General features: G+C 40.2%; 1 protein-coding gene across 2 annotated transcripts in view; it reads left to right on the plus strand.

The window, feature by feature from the left end:
• The window catches only part of LOC119724850 (zinc finger protein 567-like), a 38,718-nt gene that overhangs the window by 10,150 nt on the left and 6,965 nt on the right, over nucleotides 1–21,603 (plus strand). Inside the window, exons 1-2 of one of the 2 annotated variants that reach the window (XM_038196122.1) lie at nucleotides 13,156–13,623; nucleotides 14,156–14,828. In XM_038196122.1, coding sequence (XP_038052050.1) covers nucleotides 13,551–13,623; nucleotides 14,156–14,828 — 746 coding nt within the window. In that variant the 5' untranslated portion in view covers nucleotides 13,156–13,550. Of the gene's footprint in view, nucleotides 1–13,155; nucleotides 13,624–14,155; nucleotides 14,829–21,603 lie in introns of those variants that run through there. The other variant, XM_038196121.1, reaches the window with a different exon arrangement.

Here is a 21,603-nt window from a genome sequence, read left to right on the forward strand (position 1 = left end):
TCCCCATATTATGGTAGCGGGAACCAGTCTACCCGTTGGCCGGACACACTGTGTGAGCGTACTGATAGCTCGCGTATAGCGCAAAGTACGCACGAAGTATTTTTATTCTGATGTGCATCTTCGCGTGAGCGACAGGCGTCGTTGGCATTGCGTTGGAATGTCTCCCCCAGTGGTCTCCCCCAACTCTCCCTTTCTTACCGTTGAGGGGGTACTTGTGCACAGACCCATGTCCATGACTTTTCCACTTACAAGTGGGCCTTAAAATGCTGTTGTGATGAAAACAGGAAGAAAAAAACATTCAAAAACTCAAAACAAGCTTCTCAGATGAAATAAGGTTATCTGTAGAATCCACACCATAGAAAAATGATGAGGTGTACTTTTAAGTCAACATTTGAGGTGAGCAAATAGAAACACTGAAGGTCGATTTGATCCTTTAAAGTTAAGTAAGGAACAGCAGATCACAGGGTCCTGTGGGCGATTCCGCGGAAAAGTGGACAGGGCTGAAAAATGGAAATTTATTATATCTTCCGAACTACAAGCATCACAACAACAAATGTGGTATCAAATTAAAGGGGACAACAAGATGTAAAAAAAAGTCTGACTGTTAAAACCAATGCATTGAGTTGCGAGACTCTTTTGTGCGTCTCAAAGTGCCTAAAAATGTAACAAAAGTTACCGTGGAATTGCCCCTACGTACAAACCAATTTTTAATAACGTTGACAAAAAATTCTTTGTCACTTTGCCTTGAATAAAAGAGCCCACCAGAAACAAAACGAGGAAAAGTTTCCCAAAACGCTGACTTTCGTGTAACTCCATCCCCCAGGCAATTTCGGGCCCTAATCGGCCCGGCGCTGGGACCCCTATAACTTTATGATGACTTGCCAAATGGAAAAGATACATAGTGCGTATCAGGAGGGCTACCTACAGACCGACCCTATAATGTAATAGTGTTTGTAGGAACGTTCCCCAGGGGGCCAAAATAGCTGTTATGACTGGTGTCTCGTGCTGGGCCCACCCAGAAGTTTTCATCAAACGGAAGGCAAAACAATTTTTCGTAAAGGACTCTGTTGATTTTTTGAATTTGGGCTTGAGGCGGGGTTGGGTTTCCCGAATTTGTTTTGCACTTGGAGCCTCTCTGCGTGAACCAAGTTGGGAGGCCGGAGAAGGAAAAAGCTCAAGCAGAAACTGACAATGTTAGTATCTTCCTTCAAGGAACTCTCAGTAAATTTCATGGCATGCTTGGATTTTTAGATGTAAAAAAAAGTATGCTTTAATAATAAATTCATGATATCGTGTTGACTAAAATTAGCCGACATTTGTTAAGGTTTTTTACTCCTTAAATGAATGTTGTGAAAGTAAATGCAGGATGGTCTGAGAAGCAACTTGACGAAGAAAAAGTCACTTTTTATTCTGTTTGTAAAGGTTGTATTGTGTTCTTTATCATAAACATCCGTAGGCATTTTTTGCTAGGATGTAACTTCAATCCTGAAAAGCCTCCGTTATTTCTTGAATGTGGTCCTTGGAGGGGTGACCACTGCCTCAATCCTGCAAAATCCTCCAGCAATCACTGTCAATATGTTGAGGCAGAGCCAGTGACATCCTGGAGCAGTGCTGAGTATTTCAATTATAATCTAGGCCTAAATTTATGCACGGCTGAGCATAAACAACACAAGGTCCGGCCCAAGACCTTGACACAGTGCTTCCTCCGAACAGCAACACACTTTTGCCATGTAGCCTCAATCCTGCAAAATCCTCCATTTTGCAAAGAGGATTTTGGAGGATTTGGGAAGGTATTAAAGGGTTAACATGTTTGAAGCTTCTTCTACAAAAATATGTATATGGGAGAATCAGCTTGGCGTGGCGGTACTTTCCTCGCCTTCCACAGCTGTGACCCAGGTGGATTGGGTTTTCAGTCGCTGCCTGATTCCGTTGGTTTCCAAGAATGTCATTCTGGGGTTTTCCTCTCACCACTAAAAAACTGTAATTTCCTTCCACATCTTCTACCAAGTCTAATCCATCCAGTTCTAGCGCTTGCGCTGTTGGATGTTGTCGAAATAAATAAAATGAAAAAAAAATTAACAAAAATATAAGCTGGATTATAATTTGTCTAACTTGGGAGTTGGTTGCACTAAAGCAAATTTTTTGAATGAGAAAAAGGTCCTAGAATATCATTCATATAAGGCAGTGATAGAAGTGAACAAAATAAGGACCTATGTGTAACATAAATGTGAGAAAGTTCTCTATTGCAATCCCTCTGATTCTGGCTGGGTTTTTTTTTTTGGAGGGGGTGGGCGACCCGGTGGGGGGGCACAGTTTAGCCCCTTTGTTTTTGCCCCTTTTGATAGCCTCAAATTCGCACCTGACTATTGGAATGATTGACAGGCGCAGTGGGGCCAGCACGTCATGAAGCAATATGCGCCGGGCCACCGAGGGTCAGAAGTAGTTTACTTTGGGAAAGTGGCAGGGTAATTTCTACAAATTTGATAGGTGATGATATTGGCCCCGTAGATTTTGAAACTTGAGGCCGGCCAACTTAGCTGGTGGTTCGAGTTCAAGACCTTGTATTCTTATCAGGTTCTGGTAAAAAAAAAAGGGTTTTTTTTGTGCAATTTCTGGTTTGATTTTTTGCTGTGCATCCTGTTCCGCAAGTTTAGGACTCGCAATACTTTTTGTGACTGGATGCATACATGTATCCTACCTACATGTATGTTCCCAAATACCTTTGTTCCCAATACCGATGTTCCCCGACCCTAATCCTAAGGATATCGGGGAACATAGGTATTTGGGGAACATCGGGTAGGCCCTGTGTAACTATGATGAGAGTCCCAAAACTTAAAAGATGGACATGTACCAATCTAGTCTTAGGCTTTAAATTGAAATCACTTGGCTTCACTCTCAGTGCGAATTGTTGAGAAAAAAAGTCTCCTTTAAAAATTGAATTGAGACCTCAAACTTGGCTGGTGAAATACTGAGGACCTTGTCTTTGCCTCATGAAAATTTTGGAAATTTTTTACAAAGGATGAGTAAAGTTGGCCACATTTTCTGTTTTATGTTTAAATTCTGCACTCAAAGCCCAGTCTGTGTGCAGCTGAAAAGTTTGCATTGAAAGCAGTAGGGCCTATATTTGTGACTAAATCCTAAAAAAAAAAAACTACGTCATTTTTAGTATTTCTTTTCTTCAGTTTTTGTGTTTAAAATCATAATATGCATAAGTTTATAGAAAACACCTACATGTACTGTGCTTTTATTATTGTGAATGTTGTAATGCATTCTCAACAGGGTTGTCATGTAGAAAATTTAATGCAAAAGAACAGAAATTTAAATACTCAAAAAACCCAAATTTACTCTTATTTTATAAGGCTGCACCCCACTTACATGTATTCCCCAACACTTTCTTTACAAGCCATATATGCAGTATGAGCATGACAAAATCTCCCCCTTTTAAAAAAAAAAGACCCTTAAACTTCCCCTCTATAAAAAAAGCAAGACTCTTAAAATTATCCCCTTCCAAAAAAAAAAGACCCTATAAAAACCAACCCCTTTTTTCCTCCTGAGTAGGCAAGTTCTTTCATAATTTGAAGATCAAACACGGAACCCCGTTCCCACAATAGGCATTGTGACCTCTCCAAACTCCCAATTAAACTTGCCAACAAAAAAATTATATACTCTTATTTATTGACTTTTTAACCGCCTGGAAAAAAATATTGCACATGTTCAATCGGTAGTCCAAACAGTAGTGTAAAGTTCAGAAATGGAGTACACTAGATGTAGCGGCAGAATTATTTGGGAAGTTTTTTTTTTTTTGAAAGGCTTTTGTCCAAAAAGCACACAGTTCGTGATCGGTTGTATAGTAGTTGACACTTTAGCTGGCAGTCTGACAATAGATGCATTTGAACCGTCAGGTGTGTGGTTTTAGTGGGTTCGTGTGGACGCGCCGCGAGGCCACTTAAACGTGCCCACCGGCGCGCCAACCTGGAGTTGGACGGACGACAGTTGCGCGCCGGGTTGTGTTGAAACTAGGGCAGTAGAGGTTTAGGGACGGAGACAAATTTTGCTGTTTTTTTTGTGCGGAAAATAAACTTGACATGAAAACTCAGTTATGGGATGACAAATGGTAGGTTTCTGTGCCGCCGTTTTTGTGCGTAAAGAATGATAAACAAAAAGACTTTTTCTTTGTAGTTGATGTGCAATGTCCGTCATGTGTCCGCACTATAGATCATTTGGTGATGCTTTTGTGCCGTCACGTTTTTAGGTTTCGCGAATCTTGGAGAAAAGTTTATAGTATTCAGGTATGGGGTTAATGGGATTTTTGCCATAGTTCCCTGCGGTTTCGGTTTTGACTTTTGAGTTTTTGTTTTGGTCGGGGTTTGTTTTAAGTTTTGGTGGCGTTGTTTGATTGTGCATACAAATCTGGTTCGTAATGTAAAGATGATAAAAATGCATTTTTTCTTTAAAGGGAATATACATCATTTGCAAACATCGAAAAATAAAACTACCAAGTTTTTAAGAAATACCTTACTAGGATGTTGGTAAATGACAGTCTAAAGCATCCTGTAAAATTATGGCACCTGGTGTGAAGTCATTTTCAAGAAAATTGTATTTTTGTATACATTTCCAACAGTGGTCGGCCGACCACCGTTGGAAAAACCTAACTATATTTCAACTGCTGCTCCAAATTTACCCTTTTTCAGTCCAAATTTTGTTTGGTATTGGTTACATGTTCATGAACGGGTGCAGGCCAGCTAGACTGGTTCCCTTACCTTAAAATTTTCTGGCAAATATAAATTGATCCATTTCATCTTTAGTGGAGTCAGGGAACCAGACTACTTGAACAATTTTGTTTTTCTTGGTTTTTCCAGCATTTTCGAACATAAAACTTCAAACATGTCAGTGTAACAATATTTGATATTTTAACCCCTCAAATACTCCATTTCTGAAAATTACAGCAAAAGCCAATGATGTACATTCCCTTTAACTGTAGAGTACTAAATATTTCAAACTTTGTACTAGTGAGTGATGATGAAAAAGAATTCCTTCAGTGAAATATTTCATGTGAAGTGTTATGAAAACGTTTTTGGCAGTCAAAGGTTGTACGAAACTGACGTCATACAATGTATCAAAGAAAACATAAACACCACTTTATTTTGACGATGTTAAGCCTTGTTGACCAATTTCTTGGATTGTGACAGATTTTGAAAAATTGTCGGGAATCAAAACTCATACGTTTTATGTGATGACAGCTAAAAGTTAATATTCTCTCATAAGATAAATGGACTGCACTTTCACAAACTTAAATTTGTATTACTTTTCTTGGACATTCCATGCGTCGTCGCTGTGAAAAGAAGGTGTCAACGTAGTTAGTAGCCAAACCAAGGTGACTGATTGCATTACTGACAAGTTTGACCTCTTACCTTTGACCCTGTACGGGTCACAACTTTTCCACCCTGGCAGTTTTAAGGTGGCTGTTTAAATTGCGTATCACAGCTCAACTCATGCAAAGCCCCCAAAAAAATTGGGAAAAAAATTACAAAGGTGACAATTTGCAGACAAATGTTGACACTTTCTGTAAGAGATTTGAAAGACAGAAAAATATTTTGCCAAATTTGTCAACTTTGAGAGAAATGGATGAGAAAGATTTGGTCTTTCCAAGCAGGTCAGGCCGCCCACTTGAACTGACAGAAATTTGTTCCTGACTGACTCGGCAATTCTTTGACAAATCTCAGACTTTTTATCCGCTGGCTTTTACATTTGTGACGTGTCATCACAAAATGGGCTTAAAGTCAGACTTTTCAAAGAATTGAGATATTCATATATCTGGATTCTGCAGGACAAGAGTTTTCCAATGTTATTAAGGGGTACTGAGTTTAGTAACAGAAAATAAATAAAGAACCACCAACTCACAAATTCATTCATTGTCTGGGGATTTTAATGTACAAGTATCATGTAAATTTGGCATAAAACTTGCAGAGGTTTTTATTCCAACACTTTTTATTCTTTGGAACAAAATGAAACTCAAGTTCATTTTTTTTTTAGTGAAACACCCCCCCCCAAGCCCAACGATAACTCTCTGCGTATTGTATTGATGCCCCTTCGTTGAGTGATAAACAATCTGTTGTGGAGCTCATCGTCCGCCCGCGTGAAACGCCATTTGAGGCAAGACAGCCTCGGCCTCGCGGGACACGTCGTTTGTCGGTTTCCGAGGGTCGTATTTTGATTAACGCCGCGGACGTTCTTCACACCTACCGACTATTAACTGTTGCAAGATGTGTCGGTTGAGAAAGAAAGGGTATCCTTTTTTTTTTTTCTTCTTTTCTTTTTGGATGATGTAGAAGGAACGTTCGTCGTAAATCACGGAGGCCCGATTTTTTTTCTTTTGTCGGGATGGGATGTTTCAGTCCAGATATTTGCCATTGACTTTGATTCGATGATTTGTGTGGTGTAATTTGTCCGCCATTCCGGGTTTTTTATTTATCATCTTCGGCAGTCTGTGTTATGTCTTCTACAGGTTTGTGGACGAAAATCACCGCTGTTCATGATAAATTTAAGTGAAAATGATTGATTTTCTTTTCCGATTACAGAAGAAAAAAAATTGTTTGCATAGAATGTGACAAAAATGAAATTTGCACTGAACCAAGTTTTGGAAACGCCCCGTTTGGGAAATAGGTGAAGTTAGTGACCTTATATTTGCTTTGTAATCTGAGAGGGAAAGGTTTATCTAAATATGGGACTGGGAGTGACTTTGTCAACAACAAAAAAAGAAAGATACATATTGGCCAATTTTGTTGCAGAATGAAAAATGATAAATTTGAAACATCTATTGTTTGCTCTCGCACGCATATATGTTTGCAGGCCCGTTGGGGGGGGGGGGTGGTCAGGCCCCTCCAAATTGGCCGCAGCTCCACTTTTTCGTCGCTATTGACATTTGAGGCTTACTGAAATTTCCATGCATAATCAACTGTTTATTAAACATAATAAGGTCCACTTCACGGTACAAGCGACCGTCCCTGTCCTCTAGGCTATACCTACAGGCTTGCTACAGCCCTGGTACAGTACATGTGTGTAAGCCTAGTTTATTATTTGGTATTAAATGTTGACAATTTATCCCTTTTTCCAAATTCCCAATTGAAAATGCACAATCATCCTTTTTCAAACAAATCCCTTTATTGTCCTAGTTAATCCCCATTAAGTACTTACCAGCTACCCTGCTGGTGTTCCATACCTTTAATCCCACACTCCTTATCCCCCATGACACCCTCTAATTGATTAATGAAGGGATTAATTGTCCCTAACAGTTAATCCTTTAATCAAGTGTCAAAGGGATTAGGTTGAGCTTTTTGTGGGGCCATTTAAGGAGAGAAATCCTCCAACTATGAGGAGAAAAATTGTAAATGACTTTTCAGAACATATTTTGATAATAAAGAAGATGTAATATGTTGTCAACATGTACTTCAGTTCAATGTAACCTTTTACACATGTGCCAGGGTCTTAGGAGAGTGGTTGAGTGTACCATGGAGCTATGAAACAGCTCCATGATTGTTACAATTAACAGCAGCAAATTTTGAAATTTTCTAAGATAAATTGCATCTAGTAGCGGGAGAAATCAGAGAATTCAAAATCCGGTTAGGCCAACAAAAAAAAATAGTCGGTCTCTGGTCAGACCGAAGTTCCGGAATTGATGTGGCTACGCGTTTTTTTGTTTTTGTTTTTTTTTGGGTGGTTTTTTTTTTGTTTTCAAGCTTGTATTGTACAGACAAGGTGGGTATTATTTTGCTTTTTTGTGTCCTCATTATACATTGGTGTCCTCCGTAATTTGCCTTGGTGCTCTTTATCATTTGCCTTGGTGCAATTTCCCCATTCCTTGGTGCTCCTTGGTACAAATATTTGAGGAGGCGCGGCAATAGAGGGCGCTGTTGTAGTTTCCGTGTTAATTTGAAGAAAAAAAAGGTTGACGCGCATGATTAAAATCGACGCGCGCGCTGACCAGAGACCGAGTATTTTTTTTTTTTGGCCTTATCCTAAATGTTTTACAACCTAAAAACGAATCTGATTTCACTGGAAGCTCCCATCCAGCTCACAGTCGTGCCAACAAAAAGTGACGAGTGAGCTACCGCATGAAATGCCCTCCCAATGACTGGGTATAGTGTGCAGGATTCAGTGACCACTGGGCCTTTGCAAAAACATTTCAGAGCTGTATTTGAAGGGGAAAAAATGGATGGGAACTCTCTTGATAAGTCGAATTGGCAGGCTATTCATATACCAAGAAGACCACTAGTGAGTGAATGCAGTTACAATCAGAGACCATGGAGCAAAATTTGGGATGTTCCAGTAGTTTCCTTTAACCTGTGTCACAAAAAATGGAATGCTTAGTTTTTTAAGGGTGATTCGAATATCCAGTTTCCGAAATTGAAACCAAATAGTGGAATTCAAACCGAATTTTTTTAAATCCCAGCACTAAATATTACCCTCCTTTTTCTGCAGAATTGATACTCCCCATAATTCTGATATTCTTCTGTATAATTATTACACTTTCCAGCCCTGGGTCCCTTACAAAATTGCAACCTTCCAAAAAATATGAAAGCCTGCCCTTTTATTTATTTTTTTCAATTAAAAAAATGCCTGGAAATATAGTATCTTGTTCACTTGGTCTTGAAAAATGTGTTGCTTACCAAAAATCTGTTTTAGCCCTCTTTTCAATTTTGCTGTCCATTAAAATTTATTTGGGTCCGGAAATATTGGCAACCTTTAAAAATAAATCTATTAAATCTCCACCTCTTTTGTTATTTCAATTTTTGTCTTTCAATTAAAATTAGTTGGAAATATTGTCTCCAGTTGACTCTTTAAAGCCTCCCATCTGACAGTGATTAGGAAGAAGTGGTTAGCGATCTTCACGGCTCGGCCTAGTCCATAATTCAGCAGCAATCAGTACGGTAGTGGTTTGTTTCCTCCCCAGGGGGTGAGTCAAGATGGTTGGAGGGGGGAGGGGGGGGGGGGTAGCATGGGGGAGCTGTTCAGAGGGGAGCATGATGTGGTTTGTGGGTGTCAGTTGATGGGTTTCGTTGTGTCAGTGGGGAGGGGGGGGTGGGGGTGCAGGGGGTAGGGGAGACACGCGGTTCGTGGGTGTAAGATGATGGCACTACGTTGTGACCATGGGTAGAAGGGGGGGGTGGCCACATTGGAGAGCAAGACTCGTCAGATGGAGGGGGGACAGAGAGCCAGTGTGAAGGTGATGGATCGCGGCCTCAACGTGACAGTGTCCATGCTTGTCACCTAGTCACGCATCGGTGTGTCAAAGGTCAAGGGGTAGGGAAAGATGCACAGGGAGCAAGACGTGGCTCATAGGGGATGAAGGGAAAATGAGGAGGCTGGTGTGAAGATGAATCGCGGACGTGACATGACAGTGTCCATACTTGTCACCTCGTCATGCATCGGTGTGTCGGAGGTCAAAGGGCAGGTAAGGGAGGATACACAGGGGATCGAGACAAGTGGTTAGTGGGTGTCGGTTGATGTGCCCGTTGTATCAGTGCGGTAGGGGATTAGGAGGCTTACGAATCACGGCCGTGACGTCCATGCTGTCACCTTGTCACTTAATGTGACCTCATCATGCATGGGTAATCGTGTCAAAGGTCACTTGTCATGACTTGTGTGGATTTTGAAGAGTTCGAAGTTCAAACCAAATACTTCATAGTAACAAAACCATCCACTTCACTACAATGATGAAAACAAAATATTTGTCAAAATTTCAGTTTGAAATACATGTTGACCTGGTTCTACATTTCTAAATTCTGCAAAAAATCCGATGATTTTTTTTTTAAAGATCCGGACGGGCAAAAATTACCTTTATGCTTCATATATCAAGCCATCCCAATGTAATGGAACGGACTTTTAAAAAGTGTGAAAGCTTAGCTTCAACTGGAGATAGACACCAGATGTTGTCGTTGGACTCGTTATTTGCCGACCGGCTGAAACGGAAAAAAAAAATCGCACAAAGGTAACGAGAGTAGTGGAAGCTATAGCGCGGCGAGCGCTCGTGCGTGGAGCTATCACGTTACCGTGGCAATAATGGAAACAGACGAAGCCGAGAAAGAAAGAAAAAAAACTTGGAATGGAGAATCTGTATAAATATTACATGATCCAATAGACTTTGTAAAATTAAACAAATGGTGGTATTTCGCGAGTGTCCTTTTTCTTTTTGGTTTTGTCTTTTTGTGTGTGTGTAATTAGGGGAAGTGCAACTGCTTCTTGTTTGAGCGGTAGGTTTTGGTTAATTAATACATGAATTATAAAGAGGCTGTTTATTTACTTGTCAAGCGAGGAGAGGTAACAGACAGGTGGGAACTCATCCATCAGCGAGTCGTTAGTTAAGTTGAGGTCCTGTGGTTAAGTAGGAGCTGTAATTCAGAAAAAAATGTTCGGTGTTAAAAGGAAAAAGGCTTCTAATTTTATTTTAAAGAATATTCAATTCCATACAAAGACAAAGTGCAAAATCTAGTTGTTGTTTGTTGCAAGAGGTTGAGAATATGGTTTGGGATTTTCTAAATGATTAAAGTGCAATAAAAACTAATTGAGAGTTTCACACTGCAGTTTTCATGGGGAGAATTTCTTTGTTTCTTTCTTTGAAAGTTAATTATAAACATGTTGAATTAAAGGCAATTAATATACATTTGCAAACGTTAAAACACAAAACTACTAAATTATTATGAAGAACCTTACTTTATAAAAGTCTCAAACATCCTGCGAAATCATGGCACTTGGTTTGCTATCATTTTCAAGAAAAGTGGAATTTTTTTTATCAATTTCCAATGATGGTCGTCCAACCATCTTTGGAAGAAAACTGACTTTTTTTTTTCAAAAACCTTCCCCAATTTACCAAATTAAGTTACATTGTAGTCCACATTTTGTTTGCAATCGGTTACACACCCCTGACAGGTGCAAGCCAGCTAGTCTGGTTCCCTGACCTGACAATTTCTCGACAAATATAAATTGCTGTGTTTCATATGAAGTAGGTTCAGGGAACCAGACTACATTTTTCAGCATCTGCGAACACAAAACTTTAAACAGGTCAGTGTAACAATATTTGCTATAATTTCTAAAAATTACAGCAAAAGCAAATGTTGTATATTGCCTTTAAGTTAAGTCTGACCTTTTAAGAATAAAATTCTGCTATTTTCAGAAAATCTACCATATAGTTGTTGAAAAATTGTTTCAACTTCTGGTGAAATTAAGACATTTACAAAAACAAAGAGTTATTGATTCGGATCAATTTTTAGAACAAGTTTTATATAATTATTCAAAGTAAATGTGAAAAATCCTAAATATCAGAGGTTATTTAATTTTCTTCATTTCATAACACTCTCAGAAGAAGTGAAAAGCATTTTTGAAAATCCCAATTTTGGATCTGAAATTTCTGTCTTGGACAGTTTGGTATTTCACACATGCAAACTCTGTTTTCTGCATTCATTAGGTTTCTGCCTTTGTATTGTATTCAGCAATGCACATCTGTCGTATAGGGCTATTTCAATTCTGTGCTGAAATTATCTATAAACTGATTTCCACTCAAATTCTCCAAAGTTTCACACCCGTTTTGTGAGTATTTTGATAGCATTTGATGTCCCAATTTTGTTTTTGAGCATTAAAAAAGGTGTCATTGGTTTCAGATGTGTTGGAAATTTGGTTGATGGGAACTATTGTGCAAAATAACGACCTGGATTTTAAGATTAACGAATATTTCAAAACGATCAGTTTTGTACTACTTTTTATTGCATCCAATTCAGCAGTGACAATGCAACTAGACTTGAAGAACATTAAAAGTCATATTTTCTTAAGCGTTTGGTTGAAAAAAATTGGAGAAAAGAGGACAGATTTTGGTAAAAAGAGCCTTGCAACAACCAACAGTAAGCAGTATTGCCATCAATGTGGGTGCATTGTATGCCCAACCCGTTCTGCACGTACATGCATAGTACATGTACATGTGTGGTCCTATGCAGTGTATTGTGTTCATGTACATTAGCTGAGGCTGTTGCATTTATCATGTTTATGTGACGTTTTTGATAAGGCTGTTTTTTGGTTATATGCATCTTCCTCCCCCAATGATTCTTTAGCCCCTCCCTCATTCCACGCACTGGAAAATTGAGCCTGTAGAAAAAGGTCATCTTATAAATTCATGCATAATTCATGTAATTTGCACTTTTTTTCTACATATTCCTGCAAAATTTATTTAAAAAAAATTAAAATTATATGCAGATTCTTCTAAAAATGTGTCAAATATCAGTGACAAATTGATGTCGTTTAAAGCTTGTCATAGGGCCTATCTTGTGATTTTTCGCAAATGATTTTCCTTTTTTCTTTTTTTCTTTTTTAAAAATATGTCTGCGTCATTTCTTAAGGAACTCAAATTTAATGGGGCTTTAATTTTTTCTTTTGGTAAGCCATTAAGTTTGTTTGCCAAGACTTATATGCTTGTAATTACTCTAATCTCAAGTAATTTACTAGTTCATTCCTTCTTTTTGTAAATATTTTCTTATTTTATGGATTTATTGAAAGGCAAATACAGATTTTTCCAGATTGGTTGTCCAAACAATTTCTGATACCATTAGGCTGAATGTCCATTACCACAAATGCACATATGTAACGTTTTTATAACAGTGGAGATACATTTATTTTTTTAATCGCCATCTCTGTACACTACCAATTAAATTTGTGTGCAGAGGTATGGCTGCTTGTGACCTCGCATACAGCGAGGGCAGTGTTGACCGCATGTACGCAGTCAGCCATCGAACCGGAGGTCGTGATTTGTCAGATCCCCCTTGCATCATCAACATTCTGATGCAAATGATCGGCGTCCTTTGAAAGAATTACCGCCGACCCTCTTAACCCGAGCACCTTCACCGCGTCGGCAGCATCAATAAGATTCCAGCCCAGCGCCGCCGTTGTCGCCGGTCGCCCCCTGCGGTAAACCGCACTCCCCCTTCCATGCGACTGTTTGCTCCCCGCGCAAAGCGTCAGTCGGTCGGTGAGGAAAAAAAGCCAGAGTACCTGGCCGTGTTTGTGATACCGGCCTGAGCTGTTTACCAAGCGTACATTTCTCCTGTTTGAAAATCCTCCAGGATTTCTAAACCCGGGCGGCACTTTTTCCCCCTTCATCAACTGAAAGGGTGTGTTTAACATTTAGCATGTGTGTATTTGTCGTTATATTTATGTACACGCAAAGTAAAGGGAGCTGGTTCGTGTTGTTTAATAAAAACGGTCAGACAATGGGTTATTACACATAAAGAGGGCTTGACAAATTAATGTGGGTAGCGGCACTGTGTCAGTAAGGCGCGGGGTCAAATGATCTGTGGGCTTTTTAGCTTTGCATCGACTGGTCCCACACGGACTACCAGTCTCACCGGTTCCAGCCTCATGTTTGTCAATAATTGAGCTTCTTATTTCTGTGGTCTGGTGAGCCTTGAGCCTTCGGAAGAAGTGGACGTCACTTGAGAAAGTTGTCGGAGGTGTAAGCAGTTGGGTTGACTGTTCAGTGAAGTTATATTCGAGAGACGTTTGTCATTTATATGAAGATGTGTTCCTTTTGTGTTGGAAGTTCTGTCTGCCGGTTGGTGCACAATTGCGAATGTTGTTTGAATGGTAAGGTCTGGGTTTGCGTGTTCTTCTAAAAATATTTTTTGTTGTGATCAAACTTATTGTTATTTCCAGAAGGAACTTTAGCATCCATTTCAGTTTGATTTATTGGGAATTGTTTCTCAAAGATAGTAGTGATTATGACGACCAGAAGTTTAGCAATTTTCCTAAGACCATTATGGAAATGTCTGACATGGATTGGTCAACTTCAACAGCAGAAAAATCGTCTTATAAAATAATTAAAAAATAATGTTATGGGTAAGATTGTGCATGAAGTGTTACACAAATTTGATGCCTCTTAATTCTGTCTGATTTCCTAGTGAACCTTTCCCAATTGTAGCAGAATTAGAGAATCATTTTGATTAAGAAAAACAATGGAGAAATGCTCAAAATCTGATCTTTGTCATGTTTTTTAACATTTCTTGATTTCAGTGGAACACCCTTTTTGTCTGATTCCATGTTCAACCTGATGTTGCCTCGGGATTACAAATTTCTTTTTCTGTTTCAATGAATTTCTTTTTGCTTTATTTTTCTTCAGAGCTGAAGAAGGTTCGGGCCAGCACCGGCCCACCCACCCCACCCCTAACGCCAACCAGCCAACACCAACTCCAATCCTTCATTCCCGCCGGACCCGTCTCCGCTCACGCCGCGTTCGCCCTTCACGGCAACATCCAGTACACAGGCCTGCAGAAAAACGGCGAACCGATGCCCCTCCTACCCCTGAACACGATCAGTCCGGTTTGGGGCGGGCATCACCAAGGGTACCCATCCCCGTGGCATCTGTTGCCTGGTGCCTTGCAAACCGGCGCCCTGCCTGCCAGCGAGCTGGTCCACCGAGCACTCAGTCTTGACTACAGTAAGGACACGGCACGGATGTCGCAACAACCGCAACGGGCGCCGAAATTTGACTTTGCCCACTTGGCGCTCGCCGCCACCCAGCCCTGCAGCGCCGACGAGAATCTTGCCAAGGGTTTGGTTTCCCTACCCCACCCGCATCCCCACCCGCATCACCACCCCCACCCAGAGGAACGACGGAGGGGGCGGGGCCCGACGCGCGCCAAGAAGGAGTTCATCTGTAAGTTCTGCGGCCGGCATTTCACCAAGTCGTACAACTTGTTGATCCATGAGCGTACCCACACGGATGAGCGACCATTCTCTTGCGACATCTGCCAGAAAGCGTTCCGACGACAAGATCATCTTAGAGATCATAGGTGGGTTGCTTATTTTTCTAAATTGTATTTACCGTCTTGAGTTTCTGCATAACTGCTTTTAGTCCTTTCATTCGTGGACATCATGCTTTGCCCTTCAGGGGGTTTCCCAACTGAGTGACATTTTTCATTTGACAAGTACCATTCTGTTTTGGTCACCTTTTTATCACATGATCATTTTTTATCAAACAGTTTATCAGAAAAAGTACCAATAGCTGTTTCTTTTAAACTAAGGTTTAAACCTCAAATGAAAACCTTTTTGCAGTAGAACTGTGAGCAAATCCTGTGCAGCACAAAATAATAGTGAGTTAGTTAGGTAGATTTTGTTTAAAAGGATATGCTGAATTTGTCAGCAAATCATTACCTGCGGGAATATTAAGCTTTTCTGACAAGGTTTCATGCAACTCATCCTTCAAAATGTTCCCAGGTCACCCCACAAATAGCTATCCCAGACCCTAACAGTGTTTTGCCTGCTGATGCAGTTTGTCGATATAGTGCCGAAGCCCACGGTAACGTGTCGGCACTAGCTGACATCTGCATAACCAATGCACCCCCCAAACTGACCAATCAGCATCCGGCATGAGTCTTTCTGAACCGGCTGCTGCCATGGCAACCAGCCCTGTCAGGTGATCAGTCAAGTACGATCGAAGCCTCCCTCTGATAACAGTACAAAACGTTTGGGGTTTCAAGTAGTCCGGCTGGCGTAGCACGCTACTTTTTTTTTTGCCGTCCCAGAGAGTCAATATTGGATACATGCACATGCCCCGGTGTTGAGGCCTGGCGGTTGGGTCTCTCGCAACACGCTCGCAAGAGCTTTGCCCTGGCCACGACCCCGCAAACCCGCGCCTAGTCTTCGAAAAGAATCACTCGGCTCTTTGTCGTTACGTGCTCTCGCGCGGGAGACAAATTTGACTGTCTTGCGTCGGAGACATCTCGGGTGATAACTTCCGACCTCGCCGTCACTGGCGAGGGCGACAAACACGGACCGGGCAACGGAACAGGTTGAATTAAAAGGCATGCCTTGCCCCCCCCCCCTTCCCCCGAATAAGCTGATGTAATCTTTGATGCGATGTGCAATGCAGACAGACCAGTCAAATTGTGCAATAAATTGTGTTTAATCTTGATGATGTTTTAACAAGCGTGGCGGCAAGGTCTAGACCGGAAGAATCTTGAGTTGTCTCAGTGCTCATCAAGAGCAAACTAAACCTTTCTTTTTAATTTTGGGGTTGGAAAAAATTATCACCTACCAAAATCAATGACACGTACCAGTAATCCTTATACAATTTGAAACTTCAATTTACTGCAAGGGGAGATGTATTTAGCACAAAAAAAACTGCTGCAACCTTTTGCTTCAAATACTAAATCAAAAACTAAAACTGAAAAGTGCCAGAAATCCTCATAGAAGTTGCAATTTTTATCTCAGCGGAAAATATATATGAACCAAGTTCGTTTCAAAAAAAAAATTCTTTCTCTCAAGCTACATACACATGTACAATATTATTGTTTCGTGTTTTGTTTTTGTTTTTTTTTTTTTTTTTTAGATTCATAGGTATTTGATTTCCTATTTTGAAAAAAAAAAAAATCCAACCTTTTTTCATCTAATTTGGGAACTCCTCATTTATTATTTATTTCAAAGGAAGTCATTGGCCTGAATTGGCCCTGAAGTACAAGTTTCACCACTCCAAAGTGTCAATTAAATATTTTTATGAGGCTCCTTATCTCACACTTTTGACCCACGGTCAACAATCCTCAAAAATATCAGATAAAAGCCCTCCCTTCCGTCCTAACACCTCCGACCCCAAAACTACTCCCGGGCCGGCCGGCGTGCACACGCGCCCGCGCACGCTACCCCAGAAAAGACAACAAAACCTGGTAGCATTGCGATATCAGTGAGCGGGAACTGGCGTGGTCAGTTTCTGATTGTTCGGCCGACACGTTCCGGTTGTCCAAACTGTTGCCAAAACCCCTGATCAACGGGAAGCCTCGCGATAAGAGATGTCAATCATAATCTTTTAATCAACCGTCAATCTCATCGGAGCAGGAAACAGGGAAAGATAAGGATACAGATTGACAGCTTAATTTTTGCTTTTGGGATTTAAAATTTAATAAAATACAATATTTTCATTTGATTTAAGACAAGTTTGTTGCAAATTTCAGCACTCCAAGTTTTGGAAATTTATATTCCTGAATTTGTAATGGAGTTCATTAAATTGTGAGTAGAAATTTTTTTAAAATTACTAATTTGTCTTTAAGCAGCTTGTTGGCTGACACCATACTCACTCAAATGAAAAAGTCAGCTTAAAATTGCTCCGGGGAGAAGTATTAATGTCTAGCTTATTGTTTAGTATACATGCACATGTACTGGTGTTTCTTTTAAGAAACTAATATTGGAGATATTTGTCTAAACAAAATGTTTGATTTGATTTGAGATGGCTGCTTGATGAATAATTCATCAGAAGGAATGTCATCTGGGACGTCTGATTGGAGGACAGGATGCCACATATTCAATGAATAATTCATGGTTTGAAATTGACTTTAACCAATCATGCAGCTTCTTGGTCAGCTTGGCAATTATTTGAGTGGTCGGATGTTAATGACTTGCCTGACTGATACCCCTAATTGACACCCCCCCCCCTTCCCTGGACAAAACCAAAACAAACATCATCACGATATCTCAAAGGTGTGGCAAGCGTACGTGCGCGGGCTAGCTGTCCATCAACACCCCGCATACATCGCTCACAAACCCTTCGCCAAACAGTCCCAAGCAATCGGCGAGTCCGCTGACGAGATCGAGCATCAACGATCGACCCACGAGATACGCCGCTCACTTCGTTGAAGTCCACCGCTAATTTTTCTCCCTTCGGCACGCGGCTCTTGTGTTGTTCGGGGTAGATGGTTTCTGAAGTTACTGCCGTCCTTTCCTCTTGTGCTGTGGGTCCGAAAATAAATCTGTTTTTTTTATAAGAGGATATTTCTCGAGTATGGTTAAGATACCTTGACGATTCAATGGGTGTCCTTATCTGTGGCAATGTTTTCTCTTTTTAGTTTTCAGAAATTGGTAAAACCATTTTGTGGTATTTACATGTACGAAAAAGTTTAACAAATCATCAATCATGTGTTCGTTGTCTGTCAGATTGAGTCTCATTGTGGGTGTGTGTTTTTGGCCGTGCGATGTACCATGTTCATAATTTTTTTTATCGGTTTAATACCACACGTAGATGTGGGTGGCAGCCAGGTTGGGTGGTACTCGGCTGTTTGGCTGGTTCCCTGCCTGCTTATTCAGTGCCTTTCTGCCTGCCTACCGTAACCCACCTGTCTCACTAGCAACTTCAAACATGCCAATTTTCTTACGTCCGACCGACACACTAATGTTCCCCAATCACCCGCAACCCCACATACAGCATAATTTGTACTTTCCCAGTCAAACATGATTTGTGAACGAGGGCTGCCCTAATAAGGGTTAATTTGAAATTAAAAATAGGTTCCCTAGAACAACTCCATTGTTCAGGGTCTTGTGAGAAGGATGTTCGACGGTTTCGTAGAGACCCTACCTGAGTTATTGTCTAAGATGTTTGCATTGCCCCCGTTTAGTCGTAATTTAATTTTTTTTTTTACTGAAACCGAACCCGACAGACCATTAATTTTGTATCACATTGTGGGCCATACTTTTATTTAATGATATCCTACATGTAGAATCCCTTTGAATGGAGGGTTAGGTTTGCTCCCCTCGGACAAAAAAAATTTAATTGATGGGGCACACTTGATGGATGAGAAGGGTAATTTTTGGGGAAAACGAGAATTTACGGCGGTTGTTGCCGGGCCGGGAGTGAGTTGATTTGTGGTGGATTTTCCCTTCTGTTATTTTTTCTTTGTCCTTTCTTTTTTGTTTCATGACCCTGTTGAAAAGGGAGGCAAAGTGGGAGAAAAGCGAATAGAATAATGTTTCATGTTCAAATGCAGACAGGAAATTTTGGAATGTAAATGCCAGACATTTGAGTTGTGCTTTTGAAGGACCGTTTGTGTGGCTGGGAATTTCTGATGACTTTCAACTCTGCAAAATGCACACCAGATTTCTCCTGTTTAAAAAAAAGTTGATTTTACAAAGTGGTGAATACAGCCAGAACATAAAGAATGAAAGAGAAAATTTTGACCAAGGATTTTTTACTAAAATTCAGTTTTTTGGGTTTCAGCTTTTCAGTCTCCTGTGAAAAAAAAACAGAAAAGAGAGTTTGATAGGATTTCTTCTGAACAAAAGTGCTACTTTTGGATGAATGCGAATTTTATCAACGTATTTGAAATTGTGTGCAAATTATCCTGACTCTTGTTTGTTTTCAGCATTATCAAACTAGGATTCAAATTGAAATTCCGTCCTCATTTTAAAGTTCAGATCTTTATTAGATTTAACAGTAAAATATAGAATAGTGCACAGTGCATGTTTGTGCCAAACCAACGAAATTTGTGTCCACAGAATCAATATTTATTTGGGGTACAGTTGAAATTTGTAGTGAATGGTTTTCTGTAATTACAAAGCAGACCAATAAAGGGTTTTTATCTTATCAAAAAAAGGGGCCACAAATCTATTTCAGATAAAAAGATGAGAAATTGATAATTTGTATTCAAGACAAGCTCAATTGAAATTTTGAAAATAGCTTTTTCTGAATGTTCTGGCCCTTAAAAGTACACACGTTTTCTAACAAATTCTGTCCTTTATTATCACAAATTTAATTCAATCATAAGTTTGGCTTGTTCTTTTGGACACACACAAGTCAAATTGTGCAATTTTTTATCTAACAATACAGGAAGAAAAAATCCTGACAAATGGTTGCTTTTAACTTGCACTTTTTTGATTCGGATAAAAAGTCCGCCACGACACAAATGTTTGCCAAGTCAGTCAACTTTTCAGCACTCCCTCATTAAGGCTTGACAAGTGATGAATGAATATGGCTGGAAATTGAACAACGGACCGAACATTTTCCTTCTTTTTTTAGGCAAAGTGTCAGACGGTCCGGCCTGAACGATTATTCTCCGTTTCTTTGCTTGCGCTGGACACACACCACGCAGTTTTCAACCTCGACAGGAAATCAATGGCACTTTTTCTTTCTTGCAGTGACACGAGCGCACCTTAGCAGTCGCGATCATTTTCTTCAACTCGATACTTCTGGAGTAATCTGGACAGATCGGGTTTGAAGATGCTTTGAACCCTAACCCCTTAGGGTTTTTTTTACTAGGAACAATCCTTCAAAATCCTCCAAAATTTGCACTTGCACATGTATGTGTCAATCCTTCAAAATCGTCAGACAGTCCTGCCTCAAAACATGCATTCATCCTCAATCCTCCAAAAACCTCTTCTTCAAACACCAATCATCCTCAATCCTCCAAAATCCTCATGTGCTAAAACACCATTCATCCTCAATCCTTCAAAATCCTCATGTTTCTCCAACACCATTCCCCCGAAATCCCCCGAAATCCCCAATCACAGTAACTACATTACATCTTATATTGAAAACATTTCTGGGACGATATATGAATGGTAGAATTTACTTACATCATCGTTTATAATACTCACTTTATTTTTATTTTATTTGTTTTTGGCTGGGGGTATTGTTTTTTTTTCATTTTGTTTTACTCTGTGTTTTGAACCTGGATTCATCCTTTTCAGGTTTTAAATTACACTAGATGTCAACACATTTTGGACGATAACAATTTCACAATCTAGGAGTACATTTTCCAGAAACCCACGCAGTCAAAAAAAAAAGAGTCAACACCGACTTGTCTATCACTCCGAGTAATTTTTTCCATTCTCATGTTTTGAAATTTGTCTGCCTGCCCTCCCCACTCATTAAGCCACATGCGCTGCGGTGTACTCGATCGACAGCTAACGCACACATGCACCACGGCCTGCAAATAGAGCCGGGCCAAATTGAGAGGGTTCTGCCGAGCGTACGCCGCGCCGCGGATCCATTTGTCGTGGCCCCTTCATCGCATTGCTCCCACGCTCTTGCCGTAGTGTGGTGAGTCTCTCTCTCCCTTCGCTTGCTCACCGTAGTTCGGCTCCCCGTGGCATGGCCGTCCGGCGACAGCCTGGCGTCACCAGTGTACCTTTGATTGGTATCGGCCCGAGGTCGTGTTTGGCCAAGCGACCTGGGCAGCACTCTATATGGTGTTTGCTTTTCACTTGTTTTTCCTTTGCTCAGACTTCTGCTGACGATATTTTTTTTTAGTCAACTCCATCACTGTAAGCTTGTCAAGGTTTCTGTTCTTGCCTTGACCTTGTCTCAACATATTTCTGTTCCTACATGATAACAGAATTGCTCAATATTTTACATAATAGTACCGGTAGGACGGTACCAAAGAATTATTTTGTCCAATAAATGGTTTTTTTTAAGTCTAACAAAAAGTTGCTGATGCAGCTCTCTCTAGATGTTTGTGTCAAACAAGATCAGTACATGCCTATCGAAAAGTGTAACAACACTCACGAATATTCCTCACTTTCCTAAATATCTCATGACTATTCATCACTTCCCTCCTAGTTCATCTCTTTGACAGCTGATAGTGGTTGGTCATTCCTTTAATTATTCATGAATATCTTATGAATATTCATCACTTTCCTGCTGGTTCATCTTGCCAACTGATGTATGGTTGGTCATTCCTTAAATGTTATGAATATCTCATGAATATTCATCACTTTCCTCCTTGTTCATTTTCTTGACAACTGATGCATGGTTGGTCATTCCTTAAATACTCATGAACATTCTCATGAATATTCATCAGGTTTCTT

This window comes from Patiria miniata, unplaced genomic scaffold (assembly GCF_015706575.1).
Source record: "Patiria miniata isolate m_02_andy unplaced genomic scaffold, ASM1570657v1 HiC_scaffold_18, whole genome shotgun sequence".
Lineage (NCBI taxonomy): Eukaryota > Metazoa > Echinodermata > Asteroidea > Valvatida > Asterinidae > Patiria > Patiria miniata.